This window comes from Lodderomyces beijingensis (genome assembly GCF_963989305.1).
Source record: "Lodderomyces beijingensis strain CBS 14171 genome assembly, chromosome: 4".
Classification (NCBI taxonomy): Eukaryota; Fungi; Ascomycota; class Pichiomycetes; order Serinales; family Debaryomycetaceae; genus Lodderomyces; species Lodderomyces beijingensis.
Window position 1 is genome coordinate 721,335 of NC_089973.1, and position 17,636 is coordinate 738,970.

General features: G+C 44.3%; 7 protein-coding genes across 7 annotated transcripts; 1 reads left to right on the forward strand and 6 right to left on the reverse strand. All coding sequences in view use genetic code 12, as the record gives it.

Annotated features, from left to right (window-relative positions):
* Positions 1 to 185: 185 nt before the first annotated feature.
* Positions 186 to 1,835, reverse strand: LODBEIA_P33610 (uncharacterized protein; the record flags this gene model as incomplete). Its single annotated transcript, XM_066973463.1, has 1 exon — positions 186 to 1,835. One exon carries the CDS (start codon positions 1,833 to 1,835, stop codon positions 186 to 188), a length of 1,650 nt encoding a protein of 549 aa, XP_066830299.1.
* Positions 1,836 to 2,207: 372 nt separating this feature from the next.
* Positions 2,208 to 3,131, forward strand: LODBEIA_P33620 (uncharacterized protein; the record flags this gene model as incomplete). The annotated part of the gene is made up of 1 exon (XM_066973464.1): positions 2,208 to 3,131. One exon carries the CDS (start codon positions 2,208 to 2,210, stop codon positions 3,129 to 3,131), a length of 924 nt encoding a protein of 307 aa, XP_066830300.1.
* A 534-nt stretch (positions 3,132 to 3,665) lies between these two features.
* LODBEIA_P33630 (uncharacterized protein) lies at positions 3,666 to 5,594 on the reverse strand (the record flags this gene model as incomplete). The annotated part of the gene is made up of 1 exon (XM_066973465.1): positions 3,666 to 5,594. One exon carries the CDS (start codon positions 5,592 to 5,594, stop codon positions 3,666 to 3,668), a length of 1,929 nt encoding a protein of 642 aa, XP_066830301.1.
* Positions 5,595 to 7,361: 1,767 nt separating this feature from the next.
* LODBEIA_P33640 (uncharacterized protein) lies at positions 7,362 to 9,314 on the reverse strand (the record flags this gene model as incomplete). Its single annotated transcript, XM_066973466.1, has 1 exon — positions 7,362 to 9,314. The coding sequence occupies one exon, from the start codon at positions 9,312 to 9,314 to the stop codon at positions 7,362 to 7,364; it is 1,953 nt and encodes a 650-aa protein (XP_066830302.1).
* Positions 9,315 to 9,766: 452 nt separating this feature from the next.
* On the reverse strand, positions 9,767 to 10,888 carry LODBEIA_P33650 (uncharacterized protein; the record flags this gene model as incomplete). The annotated part of the gene is made up of 1 exon (XM_066973467.1): positions 9,767 to 10,888. One exon carries the CDS (start codon positions 10,886 to 10,888, stop codon positions 9,767 to 9,769), a length of 1,122 nt encoding a protein of 373 aa, XP_066830303.1.
* A 492-nt stretch (positions 10,889 to 11,380) lies between these two features.
* LODBEIA_P33660 (uncharacterized protein) lies at positions 11,381 to 12,889 on the reverse strand (the record flags this gene model as incomplete). The annotated part of the gene is made up of 2 exons (XM_066973468.1): positions 11,381 to 12,426; positions 12,691 to 12,889. 2 exons carry the CDS (start codon positions 12,887 to 12,889, stop codon positions 11,381 to 11,383), a joined length of 1,245 nt encoding a protein of 414 aa, XP_066830304.1.
* Positions 12,890 to 13,286: 397 nt separating this feature from the next.
* LODBEIA_P33670 (uncharacterized protein) lies at positions 13,287 to 15,158 on the reverse strand (the record flags this gene model as incomplete). The annotated part of the gene is made up of 1 exon (XM_066973469.1): positions 13,287 to 15,158. One exon carries the CDS (start codon positions 15,156 to 15,158, stop codon positions 13,287 to 13,289), a length of 1,872 nt encoding a protein of 623 aa, XP_066830305.1.
* Between the last annotated feature and the right edge of the window lie 2,478 nt (positions 15,159 to 17,636).

Genomic DNA, 17,636 nt, shown 5'->3' on the forward strand with positions numbered 1-17,636 from the left:
GAAAAGAATCGAATGAAAGGAAAAAAAAAAAAAAGAAAGAAAAGTGAAGAAGAAAAACAACATGAAATCAACTTACGAACTTGTTACAGAATTGCATTCTCTTGATTTTTTTTTTTTCCAAATTTTATAGACAGAGTAATGAATATTATCAAACAAAAATTGACATTTATTCTTTTTCTTTACGATTAGAGCATCTTGGACATGAATGGTCCGTCTAACTCATAGCCCAATTTCGCATAGTAGTTCCTCACACCCACACCGGAAATGACACTAATCTTCTCCGAGCCGTGCTCTTCCTTTGCTATGCGAGCAGCTTCTTCCATCAACAACGTTCCGAAACCTTGGTGCTGGAATTTTCGCGGGTCTCTCGAATGCAACGGCACAACAGATCCGTAAACGTGCAACTCTCGCACGATGGAAGTTTGCTGTTTAGTGAATTCTTTCCTATAAGTGTATTTCTTACTGGCTTTGCGCAACCTCAAGAGACCAATCAAGATATCCTGCTTGGGGTCCTCGTAACTTAAAAATGTTTCCCATCCACCGTTGGCGTAATAATCTCTCCGGATCAACTCCACTTGGTCGGGGACAACCTTGTGGTGGACTTCCTGGATTCCAACTTCTCGAGTCCGCACGTCCCTGCACGAGGTGCCAAAGTCTTTCATTCTTGCCAACGCCAATTCTCTCAAATTACCATTCTCGACACCGGAGGTCACGAGGGGCATGGGGATGTCTCTTTGCACACGGTAGATACGAGTCCAGGGGGGCACCAACGCCAAGATCCTTGCTACGAGATCAATCAACGCGTTGGCGTTGTACGATTTGTAAAGCCCCTGTTTCCACAACTCGTATAACCCGGTACCCCGGATAACCAAGGTGGGGTACAATTTCAAGCCATCGGTTCTGAAGTCGGGGTTTTCGAAATATTCTTTGAACTGCTCCAAGTCTCGCTCCATTCCCACGTTGGGCAAGTCGGGCATCATGTGGCTCACGACTTTATAGCCAGCATCTTTCGCCACGGCAAACGTCTCACACACGGACTTGACAGTGTGGCCGCGATTGGTGTCTCTCGCAACGTCTTCATATACAGACTGCACCCCGATCTCCAATCTGGTGCATCCGTATTTTAACATATCGCTCAAGTGCGTCTCGGTGCAATAATCGGGCCGAGTCTCAATGGTGATACCAACGCACTTGGTCTGCGACTGTTGGGAAAACTCAATAGCTTCGTCAATGTTTTTACCGTTGAACCCAGTGAGGGCGTTGTGGAGTTGGGTTATAAAGTTTTCACGATAGTCTATGGGTAACGACATAAACGTACCGCCCATGATGATGTACTCCACCTTGTCGATCGAATGGCCCAATTTCCTCAACTGGTCAACACGCCCTCTGGCTTGCTCGTAGGGGTCGTATCGAGCGCGAATGGCTCTCATTGACGTGGGCTCGTACCCCGTATATGACTGAGTCGAGTACTCAAAGTCGGAATCGGGGCCACCGGGACAATACACGCAAATGTTGCCCGTGTAAGCGATGTGGGGACAGCGATGCGGTTTGCACATCACCGCCACCACTGCAATACCGGAGGCCGTACGCACCGGCTTGGCTTTAAGCTTTGGTATGAGGTATTTCTTGTATTGGTCTGGGATCGACGAAATGATATCTGTGAGTCTTGGTTGGCTCTTGAGCTTGTGCTTCTTGGCGTATCTGATGATTAAACCATTGAGATTGATGTCTCTGGAGGATTTGAGAGATGCCACTAGATCTAGCGAGATATCGGCGCAGCATTGTATGAATCTTTCTTTTTCTGGAACTTGCTTGGTTTTATTTTGAGAGGGCATTTTGATGGAGGTGAAAGCTGGGGGGAAGGGGGAAGCCTGGGCTCAAGTTTGGTGTTTGTCTTTGAGGGGTAGATAAGGCTTGAAGCTCATCATATAAGTCTTTTCTTTCCCCAAGATGACTCCCTCTGGTGTCAGTAGCCAAAGGAGAAGAGGTGAAAAATAAGCAATCGCAAGTGTCGCAATTTGATATCATGCGACATAGAAACACGACACTGGCAACCCACTCCAAAGGTGATGCTTTTTTTATCAAGATTTTTCAGACCTGCTTGATCCCGTTGCCAGAAAGGAGCTCTTAAGATTGCAATCAGTGCAAGCTCGAAGCTAAGAGAGGACCCCTCATTCCCGTCCGCCTCACCCCACAATCTGTACAAAATGATTGGTCTCCGGCAATCCACGAATCTAAGGCTTTGCCGTTTGTCAAGTCAACGAGCTTGGTTGGTCACGGCCCAACGGTTAAACTCCACCACCAGTACAAACAAACCCAAGCCCAAGCCCAAGAAGAAACCCAAGGCCATGAACATTGCCCGTGTGCCCATCTCCTACATTGGCGTAATGACAGACCACTACACGCCGCCAAAGCTCCGCTCCGTGCCTCTTAAATCGTGGCCGCGCGTCATCCTCAACCGGTTCCTCGTGTTTGGGTTCAACACCTACAACGTGCTCAAATACAAGCGCGAGATCTCCAAGCCTTTGAAATTCAACGAGTGGAAAGACAAAGCTATCGAGCACTATGTACGTACAAACAAAGCCTTTGCTCAAGCGTGCACCAAAGCTGCATCGCCGCTTGAAGGTGGACCTTATGGCGGGCCTCAGGGCGTCGCTAATTTCTTGGCTTCAAAGTTGGACCAAGTCGGCGGCAAGCATTTGATAGACGCGTTGAGTGCTAGAGCATCGACGTTTGCCTCGCAGCAGAATATGCAAGTCGAGTGGAAGTTGGTAAGTATCGATAAAAACCCCAAGATCACGACGTTTAGCGCCATACCGGATGAAGACGGCATTGCCACCTATGTGCAATTCGTGATGAACTTGAAGACGACGCAGCAGATTTCGGTGAAGAACACCTCGACTGGTGAGGTTGTCCAGGAGCTGCAGACTAACGCTGATGATTATTTGGTTTATTCTATGAACCCTTGGGATGAGCGGATTTTGTTGGTGGGGAAGATTTTCGAGAGTGAGCCCGACAGAGGACTCAAGTCCGATATGGATGCGTTTGACACGCGCACGATGCAGAATTTCATCAATGAGGCGGGGGACATTTATCGTGATAAGCCGGCCAGTGCAGTTGAAAAGGTATAAATTTCCATTGGACAATTCCCATAGCATCTTGTAAATATAGAAAATTATCATAATTGACAAAAACATCCTTCTTTTCAAACGTTCTGTGTTGTACCCCATTTTTCTACTCTCTACAAAAGAAAAAAACCAAAAGGAATCTAACATCTAAAATCTAGAAAATCTATATCTAATCAAGATAGAATACAATTGAGACCACAATCCATGTAATCTCAAGCAAATCTTTTTCTTTTTCTTTTTCTTTTTTTTTTTGAGTTTTTACTTAATCCCACACCTGTGTATGCCCGGTGCAAAACCATAAAGCCAAAAATCCCTCCCTCTCCCCGCCAAAATCCGGTGAATATTCTTTTTTTTTTATACCCCGGGAAAAGGTTGAAATGAACAAAACTTGAATCGAAAATCTTTTGATCTTTTGAATCCTGATAAATAACCCCCTGCTCCCTGATACGTGTGTATAAATAAATATATGAAAAGAATTTTTTTTTTTTTTTTTTTTGATCTCTCCCGTGTTCTGAAATTTTAGTATATGCCCCGGTGCTATTCCATTAAAAACAAGTCGTCATGCTGCGTCAATTTGTCATCGCCTCTCGTGGCGAAGTCATTAGTTGGGTATCTCGAATTATCCCAGATATCCTTCATGTTGGGACGTATATTTAAAGTGCCGCTCTGGGACCTTGAGTCGCGACGTTGCAACTCCTGGGGCGTCAATATGACGTCAGCTAGTGAACTCGGCAAGAAATCCTCTTCAAATACACTTGCACCAACCATGGTTGCGACAAATTTATCGGCAACCTGCATCTCACGTCCATTTTGATGTTGATGTCCTTGTACTTGTCCTTGTCCTTGTCTTTGTTCTTCTTCTTCTTCATCATCATCGAGAATCACCGCGGAGCCAACTCCATCTTGAAGGTGATATTCTTGTAGGAAATTTGGATCCATTTGTGATTGAGATGTAGAATAACGTGAGCCAAAGGAAAACCTTGAAGTCGGAGTCACTGAAGTTGGGGTGGTGCCAGGTTGATATTGGCTCGACGATGAAAAAACTTGAGGAGGGGAACTTGAATTTGTAACCATGGGACTGTAAAAGCCAGTTGATAGTGACCTACTCAAACGAGGCTGAGAGAGATTGATTGGTTGTGAGTCTGCTGGTATTGGAGCAAATGCATTTCCATAATTGTTGACCCCATAGGAGTAAGATCCTCCACCTCCACCACTTACTCCACCATTCTGATGGAAATAATTCAGATTCAGTCTTTTATGCTGAATTTGATTTTGGATCTGATTTATGCCTTGTCTTGATTGTGGGCCGTTAGGTGAAGTGCCTTGAGGATCGAAAAATTGCCCGGCAACTGCATTTGGAAGGTGGTAGTTGTGTTGGTTGAATGAACCCGACCTGGCAAGGCTTTCTCTTTGCACGGCATTTAGTGAAATTGGCGTTTGACCTTGGCCCTGAGGTTGAGAAAATGACAGCAGTCTTTGACCAAAATGTTGTTGTTGTTGTTGTTGCTCACTTGAGTTAAAGTTAAACTTGGAGAAATTATGGTCAAGGGTGTGGTTGAGATTATGGTTATGGTTATGGTTATGGTTATGGTTTTGGTTTACACTTTGAAGAATTGTAGCTGCGCCAACCAGCGCAATTCTAGGATAAAGTCCACCATTAACACCACCAGCACCACCATTATCGTTGTTATTTAAGCTTAAACGTAAATCGTAATCGGGAGATGTGCCCGTTGGGTCATATTGAAGTTGAGATTGATAATTATTGGGTGACAGGCGCGAGGAGTAATGGCGATTTCGTTGGTATCCATTACCACCATGTGCATGTGCATGTGCATGTGCTTGAGGTCTTTGAGGTGCTTGAGGTGCTTGGGGCACTTGGAGTCCCTGGCCATTGCCGTTGGCAGTGGTATTCGGTAAGAAATTCTTGGGATTGACCCTAGTTCCATCGGGCAAATAATGAGCCAAGGCACACTTTAGCCCAAATTTGCAATTGCCCTTTAGGAAATACTTGCATGGTAGCTTATCAGCAGACAAGGCACCTTCGATATTATGGCTGAAAGGACAAGAATCGCCAGCTTGACACATGCCTTGTTTGAAAAACTTGCAGGGCACATGGCTTAGATTCTTGTTGTTGGTGGAACTTGATCCATTCGTCACAGGCACTGTACCTGGTGGACCGGTGTTTGGAGGCAACTGCGCACTAATCTCAGCAAAGTCAAAAGATTTTGCGGCCTGGTGTCTAGAAGTTGCAGTCATTGATATACCATTGGCCTCTCGTTTCTCAGACTTGACACCCAGGCCCAAAACCAGACTGGCAGGATCAACGTTGCTCTGTACTCTAAAAGTTTTGGCAAACTTGTCCTGTGGGTTTGAAAACGCCTCAAACTTGAAGTTTTCCGAATGGTTTTGATTTTGGTGATTTTGGTGATTTTGGTGGTGGTAATGGTGATAAGGGGCCGATCTCATTTTTTGTTTGTAGAAGCAGATTCTAGAAACGAATGCTTGGAAATCTTTTTGCAATCCGCCTTGATATCAATCAATCAATCCCCTCACATATAAGTATAGATCTAGGTATATCGATTCAGAACCCGCAACCTTTTCAAAAGTACTCTGGAAAAACGGAGTCAATGGCGAAGGGATTTCTGTTTGTTTTTAATACGATGGAAAACTGTGGATTCCTACCACCCCACGCCAATGGAACACAGTTTATGGAACAAGGCAAATAAAAATTAAAAAAAAATGGACGAATAACAAAGCGAGATTCGGGGGAGGATGCCTCTGGAGTTTTGCCAGGAAATGCCCAGGGCTGATTTGACGACACAGGGGGGACTAGATAGCTTGAGGCAGAAGTTAGTAGCTGGGAGGTAGAAAAAACGAAGAAAAAGAGGAGGAAGGAGATCTGAAGCAGTGGCGAACGGATAGAAGCACTGGGAGTCAAGTGTTTTAGAAAATTGGAGTTCAATCAGAAGCCAGTCGCTGCAGCATTAGCCCTGTCTGTTCCTCCTATTGTCCTTCTATTGTAAAACACTGATAAGAAACAAAGCAAGTGAGAGAGATAAGGGCTGTTTGCATATTAACCACACTCACTGGTTCACTTAGTCCACCTACTTCAACGTACTTTGCTGACTCACCCGCCCCACTGAGTTTCCACAGTGGGCGTTATTCAAGTGCCGGCTACACGCCAGTCGCTCTTTCCTTCTCTTTCCTTCTTTGTTTCTTCAAGTTGTTCTCGTTCCCCGTGTTGTATTGTAGTTATTGCCACTTTTCTCTGCACTTTCTTTGTTTCCAGCGCAGCAAGTGTGCCCTGTAGAGTCAGAAGACACGAAGTAAACCAAAACAACAACAAAACACCCTTGGTGCCCATCAAATCGAGTCAAATAATAATTGACAGGCGACAAGATACGAGTGTGAGGGGATTTTTCGCAACCTGGATCCAATCTGGATAGATTTTGCACGAGTGTGGTTTTGCAGCGACAGACGAGCCCACACGCCTCCAATGCCGTCACCTCCACTCTCTTGCCCTTTTCATGGGGTTATCTCGTTTACATTAACAAAGGCTAGCCTACAAGCACACTTGCGAAAGCACCCTCTTCTCTTCTTTTCTGGAAAAAGACGAAGGGTTAGTTGAGACTCGATTCAACCGGTGCCGTTGGTTGCAGTGCAACAACAACCGCGCACGTGACTTCAAAAAAACAAAAATTATACGACAACGACACAGGGGGCTCCGATCTGCACGGGGCGCCCAACCCGCCACGCCACTCGTCGCCATGGCTCAAGCAGTCAATCAACGGCAACTACGCGTGGGTCCAACCTTCCCCTCTCGTGTCTTTACATCTGGCTTTCTTTTTTATTTCGTACATTCTGAGTGCCGAACGGATCCATGTGTTGCTCTAGCCATTTTTTATGGAAATTGGGTGCTTTGGTTCCTGGTTCTTACCCCTAATTTGTACCAATTTAGCGAAGCAGGCTTGAAGAGAAGAGAAGTAGGGGGGCGAATTCTGATACGCGCGCGGGCCACCAGGGTGGGCTCTGACTTAACCAACCCTCAATATGCCCCCCCCATCTGTTGATGAAACTAGACCCACAAAAATACAAGAAAAATAGACCAAGAACGTGTTCAAATGTTAAGGGGCTACATTGATTGCAATTTGCATCTATCCTGCGAGTTAGTCGAAAAAAAAATCGTTCAATTTAATTATAACCCCTCAGCCTAACATTCTCCTTAAAATTTCTCTAACGACGGTCGTTTGAACCAATACCCCTCTTACCACTAAACAAATGCTTAGGTAACGCCGCCGTGGCGTGTCTATCAGCTTCACCCTGTCTCGAGTTTCTGTTCCTTTCTCTCCTTTCCATCCTCACGAGTCTTTCAGCATGCGATCTCATGGCACCATCTCTAACACCATCGTTCAATCGATCCGATTGCGTCAAAGGTTGTTTCTTCTTGGCCAATTTTCTAGCCTTGATACCTTGGTTATGCCTCAAGATATCAACTCCCGACATCTTATCACTCTCGCCTCCAGCTTTCCTCTTTTTGCTCACGGTTTCTCTTAGCTTATCGGTATCATGGCCAATGTTGTACATGTGTTCCTCCATGTCGCCCACGCTTCTCTTGACTTGGTCTCTGGGCATGATGGCTTTGTTCTTCAATGATTTCCTGTTTCTTCCTTCTATAATCATTGTCTTTTGCTTGTTTCTTATCCATTGCGCTTTAGCCCTGATATCGGCAATTTCCTCTTGGTTGTCATCGCCCATGTTTTCATCTTCTTCATCTGAATCGTAAAAGCCTTCTTGCTCCAATCTTTCTTCCTCTTCCTCCAATGCCTGCAATTTGGCGGCAATATCTGGGTCCAAGTAGTCGTAAACATTCTTACCGTCCAAAAACTCAGGCATGGTGTCTTGTTTCCACTCTTCTTCGTCCAAGATGTACTTGTCCTTCAAATTGAGGTTGAAAACACCAGCACCACCGTTTTCAGCTTCGTAATCCCTGGCCAATTTTCTTCTCTCTGGATCGGAAACGTCGTATTTGGCCAAATCCTTAGCTCCCTCTGGAATGTGAGGCAAACGCGCAACGTCGTCTCTTTGCTGCGGTCTGGCCACGTGGATCTTGTTCAACACATTATTGACCCTTGCAGTTCCCTTTAATTTCTGCTCGATTCTAGCCGTCAACAATTTCTCGCAAGCATGGTTACGCACTTGCATCACCCCTTCCTCTTCATAACACGAGGTTTGCATGATTTCGACTCCAGGGACAACCTTCAACGAGTCAATCAACTCCTGTTTCTCGTGGTCCAAGTCCTCAATCTTGATAATATCACTCTTGTTCATCACAATCAACACCGACTTATTGGCAAATAAAGGCTTGATGGAGTGGAACAACTTGACTTGCGCCTCAATCGAGAACCCACACTGCTCACTGAGATCCATAAAGTACAAAACACACGACCTCAAGTGGGCAATGGCGTATATACTCTGCATTTCAATATTGTTCATCTCCTCAGTTGGACGGTCCAATATACCAGGGGTGTCAATCGCCTGGAATCGCAAATATTTGTAATCGAAATGTCCCACGTAAAGCGACTTGGTGGTGAATGCATACGGCTGGACTTCAACGTCGGCCTTGGTGATGCTTTTCAAAAACGACGATTTACCGACATTGGGGTACCCGCAAATCACCAACGTTCTCGTGTTTGGATCGATACTGGGCAACCTCGACAAGTGCTGTCTAACTTGCTCCAAATAGACAAATGGGTCCTTCAACTTCTTGGTGATAGTAGCCATACGGCCCAATGCAGCTCTCTTCAACTGCTTGCACTGGTACAAGGACTGACCAAACTTTAAAAGACGGCAATAGTCTCGAGCAACTTGCTCAATCAAAGTCTTGGCTTTGGAAACAGCAGCCAACGAGACCTTGTAGTGGTTCTTTTCATATAACGTGTCCATCAAATCACGATGGAAAGGATGGACATCATTGATGTTGGGGAACCCGCTCAACAAGTCGTTGAACTTTTCAGCAAAACCCTCAGCGGTGAACTTGACTTTTCTCATGTAAAAGGCTCGGATACGTGTGATTTTGAAACCGGGACGGATCACAGTGGGGGTTTTCCTCTGCGTCCTGTTCAATATTATATCCAACATGTCATTCGACGTTGGCACGGGCGGTATATCCTTCCACGATAACTGCATCTTCTTACCTTTTTTCGTATTTGTATCTGAATAAGTGGGGTTCTCTTATCAAGTTTGTCCCTGGTAGACTCCTAAAGGATGAGATGAGTTTCACCAGTTTTTTTTTTTTCTTTCTTTGAGAGATGGGGATTATTCTTTCGCACTCCTCGATTTTTTACTTTGCTTTCCCACCACCCACGGATAGAGCGAGAGGGCAAGAAGAAGCCCTGCGATGCCACGGGCGGCGACTTGACGAGGGCAAACCTCAAGGGCCAACCCAAGAAACAAGTCAAGTCCATTGAAAAAAATACTTTTCTCTTTCTCTATGTACTATGCTGTGGTTCAATACGTGATAGTTCTATACTACAAACAAAGAAACAGAAAACAAAAAGGGAAACAACAAACAAACATAGCCGGGAGCATTCATGTGCTGTTCTCTCGAGGTTAAGGTCAGGTGGACCGGGGGCTGAAGTTTACTCGTTGTAGTGGTAGACCAAGTAGTTCGGCAATCCTATCACCGCATATCCCAACCTCTTGGCCATTTTGGCAAACCCTTCCGTTTCGATCAAGTGATAGAATGGAAACGAAGGGAACATGGCTCCATCACGATGTACATCAGCTTTGACCAAAACGGCGCCCCCGCCAACCCCATCCAACTCCATCTCGGTGTTCTTGTCGCCCAGCGCATCAAAATAGTGCGCCATCAAGGCTCTGTAGGTGGCCATTTCCGCGTATCCTTCAACGATAATCTCATCGTCGGCCAATCCTTCGGCAATCTTCAACCCTTCTTCGCTCTCAGCCCAGTTGTTGTAATCATAGGGTCTGATTGAATCCTTTTTGGTTTCTTCGTCGTAGTATCTCTGATACACATTAGCCGAAAGAACCGGTTTGTTGTGCTCGGCCATGTCTTGAATCAACGTAGGCGGAGTCTCCACGATATCCGCATCCAACCACAAGACCCACGACGTCTTGGGCGAGAGGGTCGTGAATACAAGCGAGTTCCTCGCTAATGCCATCATCGACCTGCGTTCTTTTTGAACTTTGAACGCATGTCTATCCTTCTCCAATTGACTTTCCAACGAACCAGAATCCTGTCTCAACAACGTGACTTTTTTGAAATTCAACTTGCCTTTGCTCTTGCTTTCCTTAAGGGCATTCTCCAATTGCTTCAAAGCGTCATCGCCTTCATCAGTCCTGGGGAAAATGAAACCTAGCGAAATCAACGAGTGGTCATAGGTCAATTTGTTCAAGTTTTGCCAGTACCCGGGCAAGAATTTCGACATGGGGGTCAAGATCAACACTTCTTCCCTCTTGGTCAACGCATCGGGCGAATTGGTCAACTTGTTCAAGTCATAGTGACTTATGTGGTTCTTGGGCAAGTTTTTCAATATCACCGAATCCTTATTCTTGCTGAACCAGCCTTTGGACTTTTTGGCGTAGCTGTACTTGTTCTGCTCTTTGGAATGTGATAGCACCGAAGACGAGCTCGATGCAAAGAAAAATAGGTAGATCAACACTAGGAAAGTCACGGGGGCTAGCAATGCTAGTGGCTTCCTTCGTATGTAGCTAAGATACGAGTTCTTATAATGCACCATCCCTGCCCGCTTTTCACTTGAGTTCTAATATGTATGTCAAAAGAAAGGAAAGAAGGCAAGCAAAAAAGTATTGAGAACTTTCCAACAAAACTGCTGCAACTGGATATATCACAACTTTTTCAAATTGTAACGAGAGTATGTCTTATCCGATGATGATGGTGATGATGATGTTGATGAAGCTGTTGAACAAGGGAACCAAATCAGTGATGATTATATGCGTATCCTTCTTCCACGTTATATAAATCGCGTTGACGTATTATTTTTTTGGGCTTTTTGGAGATTGAGATCCCATCTTTTTTTCCTCCCACCAGGGCCAGTTGGAGAGAGTGCCAGAGGGGTAAACTCTTTTACACCAAGGGAAGAGCCAAAAAAACGAAGAAGAAAAACGAACTAAAAGGCAAGAGCGACATTTTGAGGATTTAACAGTTTTCTCTTCATATGGAATTGTAGATGGACATGGATGTATACGAATTTTGGCTCCTAGACCAAAGATTACTTAAACACTTTACCATCGGCAATTTCTCTCTTTTCACCGTTAACGTCAACTGGTTTATCCCAAGCAAACATGTTGTCAACAAAGTCCTTCACTTCAGGCTTTGAGGCGTCCAATTTGGTGAATTCATAGGATTCCCAATCTGGTGCAACATCGAAAGCTGGAGCGTAATCTTGACCTCTGACCAAGAAGGCACCGGTAATACCATTGTTGTTGTTCTCACCGTAAACAACCATACAACCAAACATGTACTTGGTAGAGGCAGACAATCTGTTGAAGAAACCACCAACCAAGTTGTTGGACATAAAAGTCAAGGTCAATTCGTCATTGTATTTGTAGTCGACCTTCCACAATGACCATTCTTCAGGGTTGTATTGGTTTTCCCAGAACCATGGAATAGCAGTTTCTCTAGTTTCTTCGTTGGAGTAAACTCTCTTCCATTCGTCCAAGGGGGCCTTTGGCTTGCCCAAGGCTTCCAATGGGTGCTTTGGCTTTGGAGCTGGAGCTGGCTCGTCTTCTTCTTGAGCAGCAGCAGCAGCAGCGGCTTTTGGAGCGGCCTCCTTCTTGGTAGCAGCGGCAGGAGTAGTTTCCTTCTTCTTCTCCTTCTTTGGTGGAACATACTCAATTGGCTTTGCAATAAACTTGTAGTCGCCCAAGTACTCTTTTAAGTAAGGAGAAGCAATGACGGTCTTGAACCATCTGGTGATGCTTGGGTGCTCTTTTCTCCACTCTTCACCGTACAAGTTGTCAAAACCTCTCACGTAGGTGGTGGCAGCGAAAATATCAGCAAGAGTGAGCCTTTCACCAACCAAATAAGTAAAATTGGCTAATCTCTCCTCAAAGACAGAGTTAACCTTGACCAAGAAAGCATTGCCTTCGTCAATTTGTTTCTTGTTGTATGGAACAAGACCTTTGAGTGGTCTAAACACCGAAGCTTCCTTTGGCAACAACTCCATGTTGGCAAACGATAACCATTTCAAGATTTGAGCATACTCAGCAGCATTCTTACCCAACAAAGGAGATTTCGAGTCGGCCAAATTGATCACTATTTTCAAAAAAAAAAAAAAAAAAAAAAGGAAAAAAAAATTTGTTAGTAACGTTTTCTTCCTCCTCCCTTTCAATTGAATTCATATCAATTGCCTCGTACTTGAGTTTTGTTTTTTCAGATTAGGTATTCTCGACATAATTTATTAAGACAGGGATAACTGTATAAATAATTGTGAAAAAAGTTTCTCATCATTGAAAATAATAGCAGTGGCTCTCGATGGCAATTGGTAACTGGTAAATGAATTGTAGCAATTATACATACAGTAGACTGAAATGGCAATGACTTCAGTCAATCTGAATCCCTTGGGGCCAATAAAGGCAGGAATCTTGTTCAAGGGGAAGGATTTCTCATAAGCAGAGTCCTTGTCGGACAATTTGACATCTAACTTGAAATACTCGACAATTGCCTTGGGAGTAAGACTTCTGATTTGCTCAGTAACGTATAAAGTGCCTAAGGACATTGTTTTGGATTGGGGTTCTAAAGTCAAGCTTTGAGATGAGCTGGAAAGCAAAGGAAGAGGGATGTGATTCGTAATGCTAAAATATCCTCACACCGTGTATATGTGTGGTGAGGGAAAATTTTTCACATTGAGAGAGAGAGAAAGTGAGTGTGGTGTGTAGTGTGTGTATCAATAATGAACCACCCCCGTCCCCATGTATGTCCATCATAACCACCGGGATCAATGCTACTCAACAATAGTTGAGAGGAGCCACTTCCATATGCATGTTACAGAAAGCTCAACTTAGCTCAAATACAATTCCGACTCTTGCTCTTGCTCTTATTTTTACTTTCACTGTTTACTTTTGCTTTTTTACTATCTATACGTATGTAATGTCCATAGATACATTTGGCCAAGGCTACCCTATTTCAGGCGGATTCACGTACCGCAAGGTCCACTCGAAGCTGCGGGTCCATTGACTCTTTGCACTTGAAGCCAATAAGCTGCCATTGATCAAGGCAAACAAATCCAAAATCTCGCGATTGGAACGCCGAATCACTTCGAGATCGTTGATGTAAAGTAGTTTGAATGTAAAAGCCTGGAGGAATTTTCTTGCAACCAATGCATTGTCAAATAGCGGGACTTGCAGATCAGGCAGCGGGATGTTTTCAAACGTATAACTAAAGTTCAGTGTGAATTTCCCAGATTCAGCTGGGTGGTTGGTGAGGTAGTCGGCTTTGATGATGCACCAATAGAGCTCTTTTAGTTTCCGGGTCTCACTATGGGACGACGGCTGTGGAATCACTGCTGCTGCTGCGGTGGCCTCGGGGTCAACTGCTTGATAGCCCGTATTGATCATTTCAATTTCAAACTGGGTCATCTTGAGCGCGTTTTCCAAATCGGGCTCCTGCGACGGCGTCGAGGCGAGGATGTTATCAGTCAGAACCTCTAACGTGCGTTTCGTGGCTAGGTAGGATAGGTCATAGAGTTTGTTGATGTAGAACCTCAAGTAGGTGATATTTTGCAACGAGGTCACCAACGTCGACGAGTTGTTTTTGTTATTGTAGATGGACAGATAAATCTTGTTGACGAGTCGACCAAAGAGTCCAAACTGATTGTTGATTATTGTTTTATGATACTCACCTAGTCGACTTCGCGGAATCTTGCTGTAGATGCTATGTAGGATCAAGCATACACTTACAAGTAGCTTCTCCACGGAAGCAATACTGCTCGAGGCCAAGGGGGCATTTTCCACCTCGGTCCATTTTTGAAACTGCGAGTTTCCAAGGGTGATGTAGTCCGGATTAACATACGACGAAGACGCCAAGAGGCAATCGAGATAAAACTGATCCGTTTCATTCAAGCACATGGTAGAAATCTGCGTCGACCAGATGTTCAGGTCACTGGTCAAGTCCAATAGCCAAAAGACTTTTTCTCTCGTCATGGTCTCCACGAGTTGACGCGGATACGAGGGGAGCAGCACTGGCACCGGTTGATAGCGAGGATAGCCATGCGATGCTGCATTCGCTGCTGCAACTGCCGAAGTCTCTTGCATGGAAGATGGGGGGAAATCTGCAGCATTTGGTAGTTGCTGGTGGACGGGATAGCTTATGCTGCCAATTGCGTCAACAGTTGGAGTGGTTGCAAAACCGCTGGTGCTGCTGGGCAAATGCGATAAAAATTGCGTGCCCACGTTTTTGGATACTGCGGCACCGGACGCGGGGTGCGAGTGCATACGCATCAATTGTTCTGAGTTTGTTCCTGTTCCTGTTGTTGTTGCCGATGTTGCAGATGTTGAAGTTGTTCCTGCTCTTCCTGCTATTGCTGATGTTGTTGTTAAAATGGATGTGCTTTTGGGCGGGGTGGAGCTATAGGCATTATACGTATCGTCTTGGAATTGTAGATCTGATTCTCTCAAATCCTCGGCTTTATGCAAGTGCAAATACGGCGAGTACCTGTTCAAATGGTTGTACAATGACGCAATGGTTATCGATTGGTCTAATATTCTATAGTTCTGCCGTTTGGGCGTCGATGCTGATGATGATGTTGATGTTGATGTCGATGTTGACGATGATGATGAAGAACAACTAGCCTCGTTCTCCTCTGGATTGTAGAATGTATATTGGGTGAAATTGAGGCGAACGCCTCGAAAACAATGTCTGTTGGACCTAATGCAGTTTTTGCAAATTGGTTGTTGTTCGTCGCATTTGATATGCCTGTCTCTGCAGGTTACACAACCCGATCTGGTTCTGCTTCGTTTAATTGATGAGTTTAACTTCTTTTTCGCCATTACTTTGTCGTTATCGTAGAGCCATGTAGTGGTTTATATGTATATATGTATGTCTGTGAGTCTCAAGGTGTTGTTCTTCGCCTTCCCCACTCAAAATTGAGGTTTGAAGGATTCACACTAGGGTCAACCGCTTGAAATGCGCTGTGTTGTGCTTCACGTGTTTTTATGGGGTCTTTTTGATTGCGCCTTTCCCGCAGGATCTTGAGAATTCCCCCCCAAAAATAAAAAAAGGGCCCTTTTGGTGCTCGACGGACTCTGTAGTGGTTTGGGCTGCGGCTCCTTCAAAGATCAGAAATTTTACTCCCTCTCCCTGGGCACAGAACAGATTATGGGAAATTGGAGTTGAAGGCAACCTCTTTTCTTCGTTCTTTTATTGTTTTTTTGTTTTTTTTTCTTTTTTTGGGGATTCAGGGTTCTCCCGTTGAGTCTTCTTGCTCTGCCTCTGCCGATGGTCCCCGTCAGAAGGGTTTTGGGAAATAGAAAAAGAATCGAAAAAAAAGGTTTTTTGGGGGTTTTTTTTTCACTCTAGTGCCTATTAATTGAGAATCCTACCACTAACGCTGGCTCAATTTTACTTGAAAAGTGAAGATCTCGGCTATAGATGACGTTTCTTGCATATACTGTTCCAGATGAGTAATTATGCTGCAGTTTTCAGAAAGGACATGGCACATGTTAGAAACGCTGAAAAAGAGAAAATGGGACAAGATGGGAATCATCCAAGGGTGATCGACTTTCGAGGACAGAGAGACCATGTCCTTGATATATACCAAGATCGTGCTCGATATAGAACAAAAAAGAATACATGACAACCATGCTCCTGACTTTCTGCTACTACTATAACTACTATTACTCTTTACTTTGTAAATGATTGTGTTTAGCTCATTTAAGGATGCCGTCTATAGTTTCTCTTTTTAAAAAATGAGGACTCTAGCACATATTTAACCACCTCCACATAGAGCAAGGAGCTGGGAACCAAAAAAAAAAAATCATGAAATGAACAATCACCCTTTTGAACATCAGCTACTAAAAATTTCAAGGACATGTACAGACTGTATTGTTCCAATTGCGCACCCTGCATAGAACTCCGTTGGGGTCATACAGGAGAGGCTAGGGTTAAGAGAAAAGAAAACACGAGCAGCAAATCCCCGCCTTTCTGCCTTTTTGAAAGGTCTCGGGCTTCGATAACAAGAGGCAATATTAAACGTTGAGCAGACGAAGATCGAACGCCTCTGCGAGGGACAGACGGCGGCGACCCGCGTTCGTTTGGATGGGGGACATCTACTTTGACATCAACTTTGGTCCTTTTCTCTTTTTTTTTCTCTTCTATTTTGTTTTTAAAGTGAAACAGCAGGACTCCTTAATTTTTTTTTTATTTTTGGTTGGCGTGGTTCCAGGCACCCATGTGAATTTTATGGAGCTCTGGACTTTTTTACCCCCAATTGAAAAAATTTTGCAACCTTTTTTTGAAAAAAAATAATTGCAAAAGATTCATCCAAAGGAAAAAAAATAGATCCATCGTCGTCGACGTACACAGATTCAATCAATCTGAGAGGATTTGTTTTTTTTTTTGGTCAAGAGGCAACGCTCAGGTTTATCTCCGAAAATGATATTAGCCGTGTTCAACTTGAGTTGCGCTGAATTTGCTACAGAATTATGGGAAATCTCAAGCGGGCTGAAAAAAGAATGCAGGCGAGACGGAAATGCATTATCCGGTGAAAGAAAAGCCTACTTCAGCTAGCGTCGCTGAAGTAGGAAGTACCAAAGACAAAGACAAACACAAAGAGAAATAAAACCATGCTTAACAAGATTACCTGTTGATTATCATTTTTCTTCCCTGCTGAAGGTGGAAGTTCTGAAGCTTGGGATGTGTGAAATAAACGCTCAGCCACAAGATGCGAGGTCAGACCGCACCTCTTTACTTCCAGGCTTGAAAAAATGTGCTCCAATCATGAAAGTGGAATGGTAAAACACAATCCTCGTCTCATGACATTGCACGGGGTGTAATCGTCCGCGTAAGTCTTGAGGAAACTTGTCCCCAAAAATAGAAAAGAAAAATAAAAAATTTGGCTGCGAATCGCCAATCGGGCCACCACGGTTTCGGGCCTCTCTCTACATCGAACAAAAGAAACAGAGATTGCACCTGACGCTTCTTGCTTCAATCCCATTACAAAGAGTTGGGAACTGAAAAAAAATATTATATTTACTCTTTGCTTCGTATTTGACCCAACCAACAACTATGACTGAGGTCGCGGCTAATTTACGATGAGGTCAACGTCCCTTGTGTAATAGGGGAAAAATTGTGTGTGCTTTTTTTTTCTTTTTTTTTGAAGCTTGAAAGCTCAGCACCTCGTGGCTTCTCAACTGCCTGGTAAAATGTCCGTAGAGCAAACGCTACAATTGAGGCTGAAGTTCTCTAATTCAACGTCTGGTATGGTGGAAGAGGCCACAAAAGCAACTAAGGGAAAGAGGGGGAAGAGA